General features: G+C 58.3%; 1 protein-coding gene across 3 annotated transcripts; it reads right to left on the bottom strand.

The window, feature by feature from the left end:
• Nucleotides 1-817: 817 nt before the first annotated feature.
• Nucleotides 818-15,826, bottom strand: MMP15 (matrix metallopeptidase 15). 3 transcript variants are annotated; one of them, XM_053271376.1, is made up of 11 exons: nt 15,399-15,826; nt 11,397-11,545; nt 10,674-10,796; nt 9,421-9,728; nt 8,458-8,520; nt 8,193-8,354; nt 6,728-6,933; nt 6,324-6,462; nt 5,477-5,627; nt 4,622-4,737; nt 818-3,501 (listed from the first exon to the last, which is right to left on the bottom strand). In XM_053271376.1, the coding sequence occupies exons 1-11, from the start codon at nt 15,498-15,500 to the stop codon at nt 2,957-2,959; spliced, it is 2,064 nt and encodes a 687-aa protein (XP_053127351.1). In that variant the 5' UTR covers nt 15,501-15,826; the 3' UTR covers nt 818-2,956. The 3 variants fall into 3 exon arrangements, with proteins under 3 accessions (XP_053127351.1, XP_053127354.1, XP_053127353.1); XM_053271379.1 differs by lacking the exon at nt 15,399-15,826 and adding an exon at nt 14,396-14,632; XM_053271378.1 differs by lacking the exon at nt 8,458-8,520 and having other exon boundaries at nt 15,399-15,824.
• Between the last annotated feature and the right edge of the window lie 2,395 nt (nt 15,827-18,221).

Genomic DNA, 18,221 nt, shown 5'->3' on the forward strand with positions numbered 1-18,221 from the left:
CCAGTTGGGCGTGGGAGGACATCTAGACACCCAACACCTCCAAGGAGACATTGTCACTGGCCCAGGCAGGGAAGCATGGCCTTGCCATTCAAAGACGACGAGGCCTCGCAGGATCGGGACCAGTTCTCGCAAGATCTTGTGATGGGATCTCACGAGGCTTGCCCCAGCTGTCCGGTCGAGAGAAGGGAGGACTGGCCAGTGAGGAGGGGCTCTGGAAGAGGGGCTCGGAGTGGAAGGCGCACTGGGGGTACCCTCAGAAGCTCCCCCAGCAAGACATTCTGAGGCCATCTCAACCCCTTTGCTCCGTGGAAAGCGGGAGGGAGGGCCAGAGGGAGAGCCTTCCAAGGCTACACTCAAGGGCCGGCGGGATTGCGGGACTCGGAGGAGGGGCTGCTCAGGGAACGCAGCCGCCGCCAGTCCAAAGAGCCCCCGGTTCTCTGCCCGAAGCCAGCGGCAGGATTTCGACCAGCTGCCACCCTCTCTCAGGCCCAAGTCCTGTGCCAGAGAAGCCGCAATTCCGCGCTCAACAGAACCCATGCAGATCTGTCAAATGGACACCAGTCAGCACCCTTTGCTACCTCAGTCAAGTGGATTTCTTTGGCAATGGCAGCATCTTGTGCAGGGAAAGAGAGGCACAGGCAGGCTGGACAGTGAAAGGGGGTTAGGGCAGGGGGGCAGCCCCCGATGGCCATCCCCACTCACAGCGGCCAAAGGCGCCTTCCACGGAGCTTGTGTCTCCACAATGGTCTTGGCACCCAACGCGAGATGAAGACATGATTTATGGACAAAGCAAAACTCACAGGTGACTCCCAGGGTGCCCAGTTCCAAAAGTCCACATTTATGCCATGAGAGAACATTTGTTTTATTCCTGGTCTCCACAAAAGGCCATGCGCAGGCCGAGCCAGTCCTCCACGCGGCACCATTTTCAAGCACAAAGATGTTACGGCGGTGAAGTTCAAGCGGTGTAGCCCGGAAAACAACGGAATTAGATTTCCAGCGCGGGGGGGGGGGGGGGCAGGGCGGGGGCTTAGCTCCTGGACCCTCTTCAGGATTAGCAGAAACAGAATAAAGTGATCAAACGAGGAGAAAGAATCGTTTTGCACAACATATATACAAGTGACGGAATTCAGTTCCCCTTGGTGCCGAATTCAGCACACGCCAGAACAAAACACCAGCCACAACCCCCAAAAGGCTGGCCGGAGGCATTCCACAGCGTGCAGCCTGGGCCTTTCCTGCCACTGTTTGGCATACAGCTGCTCCATCCAGCTGTTGCAAGGAGGGAGTTCTGGGCAAGGGAGGAGCCACACTGGGAGGCCAGGCAGCCCCCCAGGCCCAGCTGCTGTGGCCCACACAGAGGAGGGCTACAAGCCGGCCCTGAAGAAGGGTGAACACGCAGGAATGGACGAGGCCGAGCAGCAACAGGCGCCCCACCCAGTTCTTCTCGGCCTCCCCTGGGCCTGCAGCCTCCCAGCTGCGCCCCAAGAGTGTGGACAGCAATTCGAACAGCACATCTCTACTCTCGGGAAGATGCGCGTGCGCAGTCCCCATGGCCAGAGAATGCACATTTGTGGCGCGAATGGCACACACAGGTGGCCTGTGGATGGCCCAGCGGTGGCAGGTTGACAAACGGCATCCCTGAGAGGCGGACACAGTCGAGCGAATCACCGGTGGGAGAGGAAGGGGGCTGGCCCAATGGCCACGCCCTCCACATGTGGCACAAGCCAGGCCGGGCTCCTCCTCCTCCGGAGCGCGGAATCCCCTCTCCTCTGCCCCAAGTAGCAACAAGCAGCCTCGGCCCTCCAGTCTCCCCTGGCAATGTCTGGCCACTGGCACAGACGGCAAGCAACTCCAGGGACAGGCTCCTAAGAGGCGGCCACTGGCCATCTCCCTCTGGCCACCACCAGGGCCCTGGCCAGATGGACCACCCCACGCAGGGCAGGACCAAAGAAGAGTCACTCCCCCACACAGGCAGAGTGCACAGCAGTGCCCCCCCCCGCCTCTGGGGCCCTGAATGCCGCACCAGGGGGACAGAAACCGGCAGATATCGGGAAGGTGGGGAGAGGGGAGTGAGGGTCAGCAGTCACACAGGGTGGGAAGGGAGGGGAGGCGGAGAGCTGTGCAGGGCCCCCACCTCTGAAGAGCCCTTCTGGCTTCAGAGATTTCAGCAGGAGCAGGAACTACAGTAGAAACATTTCCCAAATTTTGCTCTGCGGCCAAAGAGGCTGGGGTGTTTTGTTCTTAAACAAAAAGAAAGTCAGGCTTTTTGGGATGCCAGTTTCTGAACAGATGGCATCCAGAGCCTACGGCACCCCACCCACGGCGGCGGCTGGAACAAGCCTCTGCATTGTGTGCCGGTTTGGAGGGGGGAGGCGGCACGTTGCGGTTGGAGCCCAGAAAGCCCCCCGCCGAGTCTGCGACAGGCAGCACCAGACAGACACCAGGACACAGTGTGGAAAGCACATGCAGAGAGAGGGCACAGATCCCCAACGGTGAAGCAGCTCCATCCTGGCCAGTCCGTTTTCAGGCCTGGCACGGTGACCCCGACCTAGGCTTGCATGAACCCAGTCCCAGAATGGAGGAGAAGATCCACAGGATTAACCTCCAGCAGCTGGAGAAAGCCACACACCCCCAAACTGGGGACTCTGCCAGAGGATCAGGCCGAGTCCACAGCACGTGAGAGACCAGCCCTCCGTGGTGCCCGAGGAGAGCCTGGACCTCCCTGAGGCACAAAGGTGTGGGCACAAAACCCTCCCGGGAGGAAGCCACATGGTCTGCTTTGGACTGGGGAGATGCAGCGGCGAGCCAGGCCCAGAGACCCACGGCGGCTCCTCCTCCTCCTCCCAAGCCCAGGAGGCAGTGCTCCCCTGGGCTCCAGTGCCCTTCGCCAGCCCACCCGCTTGGAGAGGGCAGGGTGAGAGCGGAGCATCAGGCGTGCCAGTCTGGTGGCACTCCGGCTTCAGACCCACTCCTGCAGGGAGCGCTTGCAGTAGAGCAGCATGCGGGGAGGGCCCTTCCGCTGGAGCTGCACGATGGTGTAGATGAGGCCCAGGATGCAGAGGACCAGGACCAGCAGCACCGCCACCATGGCGATGCTCATGCTCAGGGGGTAGTCGTTGATGTGTACCACAATGTCCGCATCGCTGCTGCCGTCACGGCCACGGCCACGGCCAGAGTCCCTGCCGCTGTCCCCGCCCCCCCTGTAGTCGGCATCCTCCTCGCCCCCCTCCCCCGGGCGAGCATCCACATGGACCTCCTCCTCCTCCTCCTCCTCCTCCTGCAGCACGTCTTCCTCCTCCTCCTCCTGCCCTGTGCTGTCCGGACGGGAGGCTGCAGTCGGCTTGCCTAGATTAGGCCTCTTGGGACCAATGCCGGGATTCCGGGCCACCTCCTTGTGGCATCCCATGAAGTCCCGCAGGATCGACTTGGGGTAGCCCGGCTCCGTTTTCAGCTGCTCGTTGTTGAACTTCCAATACAGCGCGCCTTTGTAGAAATAGGTGTAGGCTGGGAAACAGCAACAGGTGGACTCCGTTAATTAAGACCCCCGGGGTTCTGCTCCCACAGCCCATTTTTGCCCCCAGCAGCTGACAGAGCCTCCTCCTCCTCCTCCTCCTCCCAGCCCTGGCTGCACGCATCCTGGTGCAGCTTGCAGCAGTGACGGAGCGCCTGGACTCCCAGCTTCTCCTGGCTTGCCGGCTGCAGCCCTTCCTAGAGGGGTCTGCCATGATCACCGTTATGCAAGCCCTCCTCCCGTCCAGGCTGGACTACTGTAGTCCACTCTGCAGTGGGCTGGCCTTGAAAAGGGGGCAGAACCCACCCACCCCTGGTCCAAAATGCTGCCTGTGCTCCCCAGGTGAGCAGCAGGGGGGCTCCAGACCCCTCCCACCTCCACGCTGCCCTTCATGACCTGCTTCTCAGGGAAGACCACTTCATGAGAGGGCTGGCCCTGATCCACCCTCGGCCACTGGGAGTGCTCCATTCACTCCTAAAAGTGTCTCTTGCGTCAGCTCAATTGGACATTGCTCTTTAGAGCCACACCAGGGGCGTAACTACCACTAGGCAAGGGGAGGCAGTCGTCTTGGGGCCCCACTGCCTCAAGGGGCCCCCCAGAGGCACATCACATGACTCCCCACCCACCTGCGTTGCACCCCCTATGAATTATGTCGAGTCTCTTGGAGATCGGCAGGAGCAGAGAGTAAAAAAAAACCAGATTCAATGTGAACTAGATATTCACCGTATTCGTGATGGGGATGTGAGTGTGAGTGCACTATATATTGTGAAGTGTGTGTGTATCAGCGAGGGGCCCATTTTAAAATCTTGTCTCTGGGCCCCCTCCAAGCTTGCTACGCCCCTGAGCCACACGTCCACCCCGAGGAAACACCGCAGTTCAGGGTGCAAGCAGGTCTCGAACATCTCCCCCAGTAAAGACGGAAGCATCTGCTTCGCTCCCTTTTCCTCCTCTCTCCTCTGAGGGTCCAGCATCCAGTCTGGCTTCCACGGCATTTCAGCACATATCTGGCCTCAGTTTTTTGGGCACCTTCCGCTGCTTGCCCCTCACCCCCCTACCCAGCGGTCCTTTTACACCTGCAGGTTGGCCGTCGGTGCTCTCTGGTTCTCCACTCACTTGCATCAGGGCTGAGAAAGGCTCCCTTGGGGGTGGAGGGGACGCCGGCCCACACCCCGATTTTCCGTGGGTAGCCGGCATCCGCCCTCTGGCTCTCCTCATTAAAGCGCCAATACCTAGGCAAGAGCAGACACGCCTTACAGCACCTCAGGGAAGCCGGGCTGGGTCAAGCCCCTGATCAGTCCGTTTCCTGCAGTGAGCAACCAGATGACTCTGGGAAGGCCACAAGCAGGAGATGGCGGCGACACAGCCCCCTCCCGCCAGTGGGAATCCAAAGGCAGGCGACTTCTGAACACGGAGGAGACCCCAAGGGGGGCGGGGTCAGGCCACAGAACAGAGCTCTGTGTCAGTCATGGGAGGAGCTATTTTATGCCCCCACCCCCGGCTCAGGTGATCTCTTGCCCAGGCTCAAAGCTGCTTAGCCTCTGAGACAGAACTCCCCCTGGCCCGGCCAAAGCAGCCTCAGGATCCAGATGCTGAGCGAGCGAGAGAGAGAGAGAGACTCCGCTCCTCTTTCAGGCTCCTCTGCGACAGGCTCCCTTGGGTCCACCCAGCAGCCTCCTCACTCTGGTCCCAGGCCTATCTGCAGGCCCTCTTGCAATGCTCTGCTTTCGAGTTTTTCTAGCATTCTTGTTTGCTGCAAAGAGAGGTGTGATGGTCGAAGCAGAGGGATGGGAGAACAGCCAAGTATGCCGTCGGAATAAGCTCCGTTGCTGCCCAAGGGACCCTTTTAGAGGCACTGCCCACCTCTCTGCTTCTATTCCCAGAAGCCTTGACGACCAGGGGGCGGGGGGGGGCTCTCCGGACCGGCCAGCCACTACGAATCCCCTCGACTCTTGCTGTCCAACTACCCACCTGTCCCCTCTGAAGAAGAAGGTGTGCCCTGTGGGCTCCCACCAAATGGCCGTGTCCACCTTGTCGTAAGGGATGCCTAGTCCATAGCTGGTCAGAGGCTGCGGGTATCCCGGTTCTAGGTTTGCCTCCCGGAAAAGCCAGTACTGGTCGCCTAGAGAAAGGAGGACACACAAGGGAAGCCAGTTCACAGGTGTGTGCAAGTCAACACTCTTGGACTCCCTGGGCCTTGTGTCAGGATGTGTCAGGATGCCGGCCCAGCATCCATTAGGCTCTTCTTCCCCACCTCAAGAACCAAGAGGTGTCCTGAGGCAGGCTGGGGAGGGGGCTGTAGCTCAGTGGAAGAGCCTCTGCTTGCATGCAGAAGGTCCCAGCTTCAACCCCTGGCAGCGTCTCCAAGTAGGGCTGGGGAAGACCCCTTGGCTGAAACCCTGGAGAGCCCCTGCCAGTCAGTGTGGTGGACTCTACTGAGCTAGACAGACCAAGGGTCTGACTTGGTAGAAGGCAGCCTCCTCTGTTCCTCGTCCACTAGCCGGACACCATGCATCTGATCATGGAGACTCTAGGGAATAATCTAAAGTGAATGTCAGGGGATGCCCATACAAATGCACTGTTCTTTCCAAGTGGCCATAAGAATGCATGGAATTTCTGGATGGCCCTTGGCTATTTGGAAAGAAGCAGTGGGTTCCAGTGGGCGTTCTCTGTCATACATGTTAGGATGTCTGGACACTGATCCACTCTAGGACCTGCATGAAGAAGGTCCCAGGTTCGCTCCCTAGCAGCGTCTCCCTAGAAGGCTGGGAAAGACCCCTTGGCTGAAACCTTGGAGAAGCCGCCCAAAGCCACTCACCTCTGAAGAACACAAAGCGCCCGTCCTGCCTCTCGTAGGCGGCATCGATGTTCCCTGGGAGGCCCCTCCAGAAGTGCCCAATGGGCATCGGGTAGTTGTCCAGCACCCGGTTATGGCGAACCCGCCAGAACCAGAGCCCCTTGAACGAGAGGAAGAGGAAGGACAGGCCTCTTGACTCCGGCTCCTAACCGGCTGCTTTTCAACCAGAGCCCTCCAAAGGGTTTATGTCTACAAATAGGAAGGCGGCTCCCTGTCCCCAAGTGGCATTTTCCCAGGTTCTTCTTCAAGGCCTCCAGTCTGGAATTCAGGGCACAGGAACCGCAGAGTTGCCCTGATGGTGCCAGGATGCCCCAATTCAGGGCTCAGCTAGAAGCCACAGAAGCGGGACACAGGGAGCCACCTACCTTGAACACAAACATCTCTCCACGCAGCATGGTCACTGTGTCAAAGTCCCCATCACAGATGTTGGGTTCGTACTGGTCAGGGTTCCCCGGCCTGGGGGGCTGGTTGGGCTTGCCGGGAGGCGGGGGCCTGGGGGGCCTGCGGTCTGGTTTCCTGGGCCCCACGGTCGGGAAGGGCTTGGTGGGCTGAGGCAGCTTCCCCGGGGTACCTGAGAAAGAAAGGACCAGGGGATAAGCCACGAGAGAAACCAGGGGCCGTCTCCTGCAGAACCTGGTGCTCGGAGCTGCTGTCAATGTCATCTGCCCATCAAGAGGCATTTGCCTGAGCTCCAGGTGCAGGTCGCTGTAGCGGCAGCTGCCTCACAGTGTGAGGAGGGCTGCCTGGAAGAGAAAGAGGCTGCCACAGGAGACCTCCGTCCCTCCGTGAAGGAATGGGAGGCCCTCCTCAGGCTCCAAGTGGGGGCTGCAGGGGTGCCCCCAAGGCAAGCGGCTGCAGGCACAGGCCTCTTGGAATGCCTGCTCATGCCCAAGAACCCCCCCCCCAATGCACCAAAAGCAGCCATAGGAACCGTGGGGAGTCCAAAAGCTTACCGAAGGATCCTCCCATTAAGGGACAATTCAAACCTCTCAGTAGCATTAGTGGGAGTGGGCAAAGCAGAGAGGCCAAACTCACCACAATTGGAAGATAGTACTTCTCATATTTATTTCAGGAAACCAAGGGAATTTCAAGAAACCATGCCAGAGCCATGGCACTCAAATGAAAATGAATGCAAGAGTGCAAAAGGATAACACCACAATCTCCAAATGGGAGGAGAGCTGGTCTTGAGGTAGCCAGCAGGACTTGTCCCCTTTGCTAAGCAGGGTCTACCCTGGTTGCATACGAAAGGGAGACTAGAAGTGTGAGCACTGGAAGAAACTCCGCCTCAGGGGAAGGAGCTGCTCTGGGAAGAGCATCTAGGTTCCAGGTTCCCTCCCTGGCAGCATCTCCAAGCTAGGGCTGAGAGAGATTCCTGCCTGCAGCCTTGGAGAAGCCGCTGCCAGTCTGTGAAGACAATACTGAACTAGATGGACCAAGGGTCTGACTCAGTAGAAGGCAGCTTCCTATGTTCCTCCTTACTACCTGGTCCATGATGTCTGACCAGAAGGGCCATCAAAGTATGGGATGGAGTCATGCTTAGTGTACTGAAGGTCCCAAGTTTAATCCCAGGAAGCATCCCCAGGTATGGCTAAGAAAAATTCCTGCCTGAAGCCCCGAAAAGCCACTGCCAGTCAAAGGTAAACAGATCTGAGCGAGATGGACCAAATGTCTGTCTCAGGAAATGGCAGCTCCCTAGGCTCCCAATGTGTCTGGTTGAAGAACCCTAACCCTTTGTTTTAACCGAGGGGCTCTCAGCCAGGGGTCCCCAGATGTTGTTGGACGACTAATCCCTCCCAGAGCCCCTCCCAGCGCCCCCCCCCCGGCACTCACCATACAGCTGCTGGATGCCCCGAAGATCGTCTTCCGGCAACTGGAAGTTCTCCGTGTCCATCCACTGGTAGAAAGGAGCCATGATAGCAGTGGGGTTGCTGGAATGCTCCAGGCCCAGGGAGTGGCCCAGCTCATGGATGGCCACCAGGAAGAGGTTGTTCCCTGTGGGCAACAGACAAGGATGCTGGGGGTGCCCTCAGGGGGACCGCCCCCCACCGCCACACTGTCCATGGAGCGGGAGCCCGAGGCCTCCTGTGGGACCTACCGCTCAACACTTGCAGAACCAGATGCGGGGAGAGGCGTGAGCGGCTCCTCACTGAGCTATGCCCTATGGAGAGAACCGTCCTCTTCTAGCGCCTTGCAGCAGGGGGTGTCAAACCTGAGTCCCCTGATGTGGCTCGACTGCGACTCCCATCAGCTCCAGCCACAATGGCGTTCAGCCATTCACATCCATGGGCCTGGTACACACACACACACACACACACACACACACACACACACACACACTCATTCAAATCTAGGTTTACTGTGGGTTACCAACATTAGTGTGATTGTGTGAACCCATGCCAAGGTGGCTTATGGAATCGGAGATTCTCACCTTGGTGTGGGTTCACATAATCACACTAATGTTGGTAGCCCACAGCAAACCTCGATTTGAACGAGTGTGGGTGGACCAGGCCATTGTCTAGGTGCCACTGGGTCAAAGGGACCACCAGTGCCTCTGATGAGCCAACCAAGCCAGATGTTACACAGAACTGTTCAAGCACAAGAAAGCACCCAGAACTGCTCGCCAGTCTAACTGGGAAGAGCCTTCTCTACCAACCCCACTAATGGTGCTCTGTTAGGTAGGACTCAATGCAGCCACCTGGTTTTCCAGGCTGATGCCAAGATTAGTTGCCTTTGCGCCCAGCAAGCTGCCTTTGGGAGCAGCATAAGAACATCAGAACAGTCCTGCTGGATCAGGCCCAAGGAGGCCCATTTAGTCCAGCATCCTGTTTCGCACAGTGGCCCACCAGATGCCCCTGGGAAGCCCACAGGCAGGAGTTGAAAGGGGCCTGCCCTCCCTCCTGCTGTGACGCCCCTGCAACTGGTACTCAGAGGTATCCTGCCTTTGAGGCTGGAGGTGGCCTACAGCCCTCCGACTAGTAGCCGACCTCTCCTCCATGCACGGACGCACACACACGCACACACACAGAGCGCCTGCCCATGTCCCAAGACGCTTGCTTACCAGACACATCTGCATTCTCAAGCGTCCACGGCTCTTCCAAGTCAAAGTGCGCATCTCCTCCCATGCCAGAACCCGGGAAGTACGCATGTGCCAGAAAGCCCCCGGCCCCGTCAAAAGGGGAGCTGTCCCCATGGAATCCCGAGGCAAAGAGGACCATGATGTCAGCTTCCTTCCTCCTCTTCTGCCCGATTTCGTCATACGGGATCTCCTGGAAGACCAGCGGGGTCGCCTGACCCCACACCTGGAACGCCTGGCGGATGGCGTCATGGGAGTGGTAGCGCCCCAACTTCTCCGTGTAGTTTTGGATGCTGGAGGCAGAAGGAGAAAAGGACCGAGGGGAGCTGTTAGTGCCAAGGAAGGGGAGAAAGGGGCTCCTCCCGGCAAGGCTGGATGCCCCCCCCCCCCGGAATGCCACATGCCTTTCAGCTCCTGGTGCCTCAGCAGCCAAATGGCTTTGGAAGTCGGGTGCAAAAGAAAGGCAAATGTGCTGAAATTCACCGTTGCATTCAACACAAGTGTACTGCACAGGAGAGCTGGTCTTGTGGTAGCAAGCACGACTTGTCCCCTTAGCTAAGCAGGGTCTGCCCTGGTTGCATATGAATGGGAGACTGCATGTGTGAGCACTGCAAGATATTCCCCTCAGGGGATGAAGCCGTTCTGGGAAGAGCTGAAGAAGGTTCCCAGTTCCCTCCCTGGCAGCAGAATCTCCAAGATAGGGCTGAGAGAGATTCCTGCCTGCAACCTTGGAGAAGCCGCTGCCAGTCTGTGAAGACAATCCTGAGCTAGATAGACCAAGGGTCTGACTCGGTATATGGCAGCTTCCGATGTCCCTATGAGCACAGTAGAACTTCTGAGACTAACTTGAGATGCCAGTTCTTCCAGGAAGTGCCCAGCCCTCAAGGCTACAGAAAAGGAGCGTGCAAGCACAGAAGCACCCTTTGCCGAAGTGGTGAACGTCCTCAGCAGGGCTCCTCCTCGTTGCCCTGACCCCCTTCCACTTTGCCCCCCTAACGCTTGTCCTGTGCCACTCCATCTTTGCCAAAGTATTCTCGGGGGGGGGGGGAGAGACACCTCAAGCTGCAACCAAAACATACATCTGAAATACCAAACCACATTTGTATCAATTGCATCATGTCCACAGTTGAGCGCAAAACTGGGAAGTGTGCGATGCTGGGCTGCATTTCCCAGCCCGGCCCCTGGACGCTCCGTTGCCAGACCATCTCTCTCCGAGGCTTGGTAGCAGCACAACATACCTGAAGCTCAGGTGAGTCTGACTCCACTTCCGCCCAGTCAGCGCGTACCGTTTCCGCCGCATGTTGGCTTTGACCTGAGTGCCAATCTTATCGGGCACTCCGCAGCGAGGCCGCTTCATCCACCTGCGAGTCGTAAGGGAGTGTGAGTGGACACACCAGGCAGGGGGAGGGCAGAGAGGGCCCTGCGGCCGCCAGCCTGTCCTTTGGGAACAGAGCCAGGCTGCTGGCACTTAGCATCCAAAAGCTGCTTCTAAAGGGCTGCTGGGGGGAAGCCGAGAAGAGCCGGCCGCATCCTGTTCAGGGAAAGGCAGCCCTAAGGGACGAGGCTGGAAGTGGGACAGGGCACAACTGGACAGGAGCAGAGGGCAGGACGGGAGAGCCAGCCAGGGAGACCCAAAGGCTGCCGGGGAAGAGGGCACCTGCCAGCACGGAGGAAGGGGGCAATAGGTTGGGGTCTGACTCTCTGCCAAGGGCAGACACCTCCCAGCCAAGGTGAGGGGGCTGGGGGGGGCTGGCTGCAAATCGGAACACGGAGTCTAGTGGGCAGAAAGGCAACTGCAGACCGAATAAATCCCTAGAGACCAATTCTATAGACTGTCCCTTACTTCCCTTACTGTCCCTCAGCACTCCCCAAACAGAGAAGTGCTGCTGCTGCGGCCACCACTGCCTTGACCACGTGCTTGAGCCACGGCAGCCCCACCTGTTGCCCAGGGGAGAACTTACGCTTTGGTCTCTTCATCCAGGACGCCTGTGACTGTGATGCCATAGAAACTCTGCATCTCCGAGACGGCCGCGGAGAAGAGCTGAGCCGAGCGCAGAGTCGACATCTGGCGGCTGGACTGGGAGAGGTAGCCATAGGACTGCAGCCAGGCCTGCCAGGGAAGCCGCGGCGGCGGCAGCAGCACATGCAGAGACAGGGGGGACAAGAAGGAGCGGGAGGGGTCAGCTGCACCCCACAGCAGGCAGGAAGCAGCAGCAGCAGCCGCCCCCCCGCCTTCATCCAGTGCAAAAACGCTGATCTGTATTTACCCAAATAGAAGGCGGCTCTGGATGTAACACGACCCCCTTAAAAAATACAGATTAGATCCAGGTTTTAGCTGTATTTACCCAAGAGGAAGAGGTATTAAGACGCACACCCTCCCTCCCTTTCTAAAAGCAAAGAACTGGAGGGGGGGAGGGAAACCTAGGATTCAGGTAAATACAATACTACAGCTCTCTCTAAACCCTTTTTTAATCGGGGACCCAGGAAGTTGCTTTCTACTCATTCAGACCATGAATCCATATAGGTTAGTACTAACCAGACCAGACCAAAGGTTCTCAGTCTTGGGCCCGCAGATGTTGTTGACTACAACCCATCATGGCGAATCGCCACTGTGGCTGGGGATGATGGGAGTTGTAGTCCAGCAACATCTGGGAACCCCTGCTCTGGACCGACTGGCAAAGGCTCTCTAGGTCAGAGAAGGATCTCTCCCTCCCTCCCACCCCTGATGCTGGCAAGAATGGAGCTTCTGCATTCACTGTGCTCTACTGAGAGAGGAGTCCTCCAGACAATTCAACTACTCAATATTCAACTATCAAGTTCAATATTGTTGACACTGACCGGCATCAGCTCTCCAGGGTTTCAAGCAGGAGCTTTTCCCAGCCCTACCTGGAGATGGTGCCAGGGTTTGAACCCGAACTATCAACTATCACCTCTCCCCTTAATAACAGGCAACCATATTAGGAGGTAACCTCTAATAGAGGTTAAAAAGAGTGAAAATGCAGAGAGGGGAAGAATCACGGTCTGGCAGTCAAGATATTACATGATGAAACATTTGAGCCCTTATCAAATTCATTCTTCCACGAGATACTCTGTCGGCTGCAAGAGCCTGCACTCAAATGGGACCATGATAAACAGCTGCCCCACATAATTCTGGATGCAGAATCTTTGGCTGGAGACAGATCCTCATTTTTCAGAGAACTGGTGGTGATATAACAGAGGTATTGCCTCCTGGCGGGGAGCACACTCACTGCTGTGCAGCACAGTACTGTGGAGGTTTACTCAGAAGTAAACCCCACCGTGTTCAACAGACTATATTGGCAGTTCATCAGCAAGTGTGTTCAGGACTGCAGCCTTAACCCCACTGTCATTTCTGGTCAAAGAGGTTCTGCAGCTTTTTGAAGCAATATAGGATTTGATTTAAAAAACCAACCAACTCGAACACATATTTTTTAAAAATGTAAAGGCACAAGTGCTTATCCACTCTGGTGCCAATAGTTAGGCTGTAACTTAGCAAGATGGACCCCTCCTGATTGTGCATTTCATTTTAAGAATCCCAGACACTGGCCTGGTCCACACAGATGTCCAAACCAAGTTTTAATGTGGGTTACTGACATTAGCATGATTGTGTGTAATAACTCTGGCGGCTGGTGGCCAGAGATGGATCTGAAACTTCTGCCTTGGCATGAATTCATACAACCACACTAATATTGGTAACTCACATTAAACCTAGGTTCGAACGATTGTGTAAACCAGGCAAACGCACACACACTCAAGAAACTACTTGTTTAAAGAGCAATGTAGAAGATGTGGAAGGGGCTGCTATTAATTAAGACCCCAACTGAGCTAGTTCATTTACTTATCTATATCCCACTCTTCCTCCAAGGAGCCCAGAGCAGTGTACATGGTTATGTTTATCCTCACAACAACTTTGTTAGGTAGGTTAGGTTGAGACAGAAGTGACTGGCCCAGAGTCACCCAATGAGTGTTTTGGCTGAGTGGAGATTTGAACTCAGGTCTCCGCAGTCCTAGTCCCATACTCTAACCACTGCACCATGCTGGCTCTCGAGTTCTGTTTGCCCTGATGCTTTCCTCCTCACACATGCTTCCCTGGGAGGAGGTCCCTGTCTTTTCAATGGTACCAGCTGCCAACCGCAGTTAGGGTTCTAACCAACAGCACTGAAGGTAAGAACAGCCCCGCTGGATCGGGCTCAAGGCCTAGTTAGTCCAGCATCCAGGTTCCCACAGTGGCCCGCTCGATAGCCCCCCTGAGAAGCCCACAGGCAAGAGGGGAGGGCACACCTTTCCTCCTGCTGTGGCTCTCCTGCAACTGGGATTCAGCGCCATCTTGCCTCTGAAGCTGGAGGCAGCCTGTAGCCACCCAGACTAGGAGCCACGGATAGGCCCGTCCTCCCTGCATTGGTCCAGGTGGCAGGGAACTGGTGAGGGCCCCCAGCTGGGGTGGCTCTCACTGCCAACCCCACCCAGCCCCGCCCCTTCCAGGAAGGCATCCCAAGTCCTCCGGCCGGCTGGCTGGGACCCACTTCAGATATCCTGGGCTTTCCCGCACTGGCCAGGCAAGCAAGACAGCCAGTCACGGCCACCCCAAAGCAACGCTCACCAGGCCGAGGAACTCGCGCCCTCTTGGTCAGATGCCTTTTGCCAGCTGCCACCACAAGCGGCTTCTCCTTTGAAAGAGCTCCTGCAGCGAGCCATCCAAGAGGGAGCTTGCTTCCTTCCGTGCTCCAGAGCGGAGGCTCCCAACCTGGGTCCCCAGATGCGGTTAGACTACGACTCCCATCATTCACAACGCCCACTGTGGATGATGGAAGCAGTCGCCCAACAGCCTCTGGGGTTCCGTGGCTGGCACCCCTTGCTCCAGAGGGTGGCTCTTCTCCCGGAAAAGCAGCCGCTTTGATGCAGCATTGGGGGGCGTTGGGAGAGGGAAGTGAGCGGAATTCACCTCTTTCTTGCAGCTGTGTCAAAAATCCTCCTAAGGCCCCTTGAGTGGGCAGACTGCAGCTCAGGAGCAGCAGAGCACAGGACACTTTGCTTGCGGAACAACCCAGGATCAGTCCCTGGCAGCTCCAGAGGCTGGAGAGAGGCTGCCAGCCAGTGCAGGCAATGCTGAGCTAGGTGGACCAAGGGGCAGCACAAAAGGCAGCTCTACGCCGTTGTCATCCTCTTTTGCAACAGCAGCAGCAGCATCCAGAGGGGAAGAAGCAGCAGAAGGCTGCCGCCGCCGCCACCACGCCCCCCCCCCCCCGCGTCGCCCCTCCGGATGCTGCAGGCAGCAGCCACATCAGGCACAAAGGCAAGGAGGCGCCGCCCCCCCCCGGCACCTGAAGGAGAACCCAACACCCGGGGGGGGGGACTCTGCACCCTGTCCCGGGGCTTTGCATGGGGGCCAGGCAGCAGCCCCGCGCGCCTTCCCAGGGACCCCCCCCCCCAGCTAGAGAGCGCGGCGCGGGGCAAAGCTGGCTCGCGCTCCTGCTGCTCGGGAAGCCGGCGGGGGGGGGTCGTTGTTGCGTGTCGCCCCCTCCCGCCGCCGGATCCAGCCCCCGCCCGCGCCCCGCCTCCAGAGCCGGCGGCTGGGCGAGGAAGGGAGCGTCTCTCCAGCAGCGACGCGCCCGCGGACTCTGGGCCGCCCACGGCGGGGTTGGGACCGGACTAGCCGCCGGAGGCGCCTCTTCGCCTTCCGGCTCCCGGGAGCCCGCCCGGCGGCACCTGCCCAGGGCTGAGAGCGACGGCCGCCGGAGCAGGTGGCCAAGGCGGGCCCGCAGCGGCTCCCTCGCCGCCGCCGCCGCCTCCTCCGGGCCCCGCTCCAAGCACAGTGGCGGGCCGCCCCGCCCCAGCCCTCTGCCCGCTTGTGTGGGGAGCCGCCGGGAAAGGGCTCCTTCCCGGGCGGAGTGTGCAGCGCGGCGCCGGTCTCCAGAGCCGGGCGGGGAGGCAGAGAGGCGCCCTACCTCGGCGTCCACCTCGTCCGGGGCTCGCTCCGCCGACGCCCCCCGCAGCAGCACCAGCGGCAGCAGCAGCACCGCCAGCGACCAGCGCCAGCAGCCTCCCATGCTGGGCGCTGCGTTCTCTCGGTCCGCCGCCGGCCGCACGACGAATCTCCGTCCGCGCTCCGCTCGGCCCTGGCCGACCCCCGGCCCGGCTCGCCCCTACGCGCCGCGCGCCCCTGGCTGGGGCTGCTGCTGCGGCCGCCACCCGGCCACTGCCATGGCCGGAGGAGCGCGGGTGCCGCCGCCGCCGCCTTTGTCTGGCGAGCTGGGCTCCGGCCTCAGCGCCGCGCTCGCCCCATCTGGTTGGCTGCTCGCTCGGCCCGCCGAGGGGACGGAGGAGCGCCGCCCGCCCCGTCGCCGCGTCCTGGGCTGGGCTTCGGCGCCGAACAGCGGCGCTTTCTATGGGCTGCTGCTGCCGCGCTCCAGGGTTGCGCAAGCATGGGTTGCGATTCCGGGGGGGGAGGGGGGAGGAGGAGGAGTTTGCCTTCCGCGCAGCGAAGCTGCAGGCAGCGGGGGGGGGGAGCCCCTAGAAGCCCCGGGCCAGGACAGGAGGAGGCGGGCGCCCGGACTCCACAGGTGGCTCTGCCACTTGGCGGGGGGGCGGCCCGTCACCCCCGAGGTCAGCACGATTCGGCAGCACTGCTTGCTTGGGCGGCAGCCGCCACCCTACCGGGCTGGCTGCTGGGTGTGATTCACACAAACACCCCCCTCTGCAAGGTGGCGACCAAGGCTGAGCAGGAAAAGCCGCCGCCGCCGAGCTTGTGCCTCCTTGAACCTGCAATGTATGGGACAAGTCTGGGACTGGCCAAAGGGCCCACAGCTGGCCCAACGGCGTTGCACAAGAGCAGTGCACCAAGTCTCTCCCCCCCACCTTCCTCTGGTTCCTGAGCTCGGTGGTTGTGCTCTTAAACATGCTCCAGCTGGGAAGGAAAGTCCCCCAAAATCCAGCAGGATTTCCTGCAGACCCGGGCATTTAGTACCAAGAAGGGAGCAGATGCAGCTTTTAAGAGCACCCAGAAAGAACGAGCAGCACAAAGGTGAGACCTGCCAGGTATGAACCCTCCCAAATGCAATTTCTGCTCAGGGCCAGCCTCTGGCCTTCTGTTTATTTAATGTGAAACTTGCCTTGGACTTTGTTCCTACTGAGATAGATAATACTCCACCCAGCAGTCACGGGGTCACTGGAGCCAGAGCCTTTGTAAAGATTTTCTGATCTTTCCATGTCCTTGTTCTACCACTTAACATTTAGTCCTGGTTTGTGCTCATCACTCGTAGCTGATCACATCCTCTGCCACAAAATAAGAGCAACCCTGATCCATTATTATTTTTATTAGAAATATTTGTATATCACCTATTACCAAAAAAGTGGTTTCAAAGTGGTCCCCTTGGGTCCCCAGATGCCGTTGACTACAACTCCCATCTGTCTCTCCAGAAATCTGGAGATGTGGTCCTCCTGAGCAGTGCCTGGCTGAGAGCCCCCCCCCCATCTTGAGCTTTTGTAGAGGAAGGACAAGGCATAAACAAGACAGCTTCTGGCATTTCCTTTCTTTGTAACTGGACTGCAAGACCTGCATGGGCCCAGTGAATATTTGATTTTAAGTGGGCTCTTCCTTTCTGCTTCCTGTCCAACATTAGCAAGTGAGGCATTCAAGACAAAAAGCTGTTCTTTGCATCACTTTTACCTATTGAGGGAATCCAAACGGCAATGCAAGCCTGTGCATAGGAACCAGCAAGACCCTGTCTCCTTACCACTGCCGGGTGCACAGACGTTGGATAAAACATCAGTGGGCAAAGAAACAACACAACAAAAAGCTGTTCTCTGTAAGAGCCGCCCTGCTGGATCAGGGCCCAAGGAGGCCCAGCCAGCCCAGCATCCTGTTTCCCACAGTGGCCCACAACCAGAAGGTGAAGGCGTGCCCCCTTCTGCTGTTGTTCCCCTCCAACTGGTACTTGGGTATCCTGCCTCTGAGTCTGAAGGTACCTCTACAGCCATCAAGACCAGGAGCCACTGAGAAGACTCTGAATTTGTCTGAGCCCCTCTAAAAGCCAACCAAGCTGGCGCCACCAGTGTTAGTTTCATCTGCGTGTGGAATGAATGAGTCTTGTTCCAGGTGGCAGGATCAAGGCAGTGTGCGCCCAAGAGTGGGACCTTGCTGATGCAACCTGAGCGGGATCTAAAACTGGACGTCAAAAATACGTGTGCACACCTTAGAGGGAATACTGGTCACCATGTCTGGTGGCATGTGCTACCCTTTTGCAGTTATTCGGACACGGCTGGAGGTCTAAGAACAGGCGACTTTGGAGCAAGGAAAGAGGTGCTTTGGCAAAGGCCGCCTTCCACCCCTTTACGGGAGCGGAAGCCCCAAGAGAGCCCCATGAACGAGGATGCTGCCAGTACAGCCCCGGCCACGACGACACTATCCATGTAAAGCAAATGAAGGCCAGTTTCATCGCCACGGCTTCTCTGAGGAACCCCAGAAGCTGCAGCCTGATGTGCGTGCAGAGCATTCCCCATGAGAGAGCTCCAGGGCTCTTCTGGAACCGAGTGGGGCCCGGCAGGAGAGACTAATGGTTGCATTCTCTGCTGCAGCTGATGGGTTTGTCACAGCAGTCCCCTTGGTTTTGCAAGCAAAGGCAGTCAGGAAGCCGGCCCCGACCCCTGGTGGTGAGCTGGGAGAACACCGTACGTGGAAAACCACCCGCCCGCTCTCCCCTCCGGGCCATCCATGAGGCACCCCCAGAACAAACCCTTAAAGACACAACAATCAAACCAAATAATACCAA

The sequence above is a fragment of the Hemicordylus capensis genome, chromosome 9 (genome assembly GCF_027244095.1).
Source record: "Hemicordylus capensis ecotype Gifberg chromosome 9, rHemCap1.1.pri, whole genome shotgun sequence".
Lineage (NCBI taxonomy): Eukaryota > Metazoa > Chordata > Lepidosauria > Squamata > Cordylidae > Hemicordylus > Hemicordylus capensis.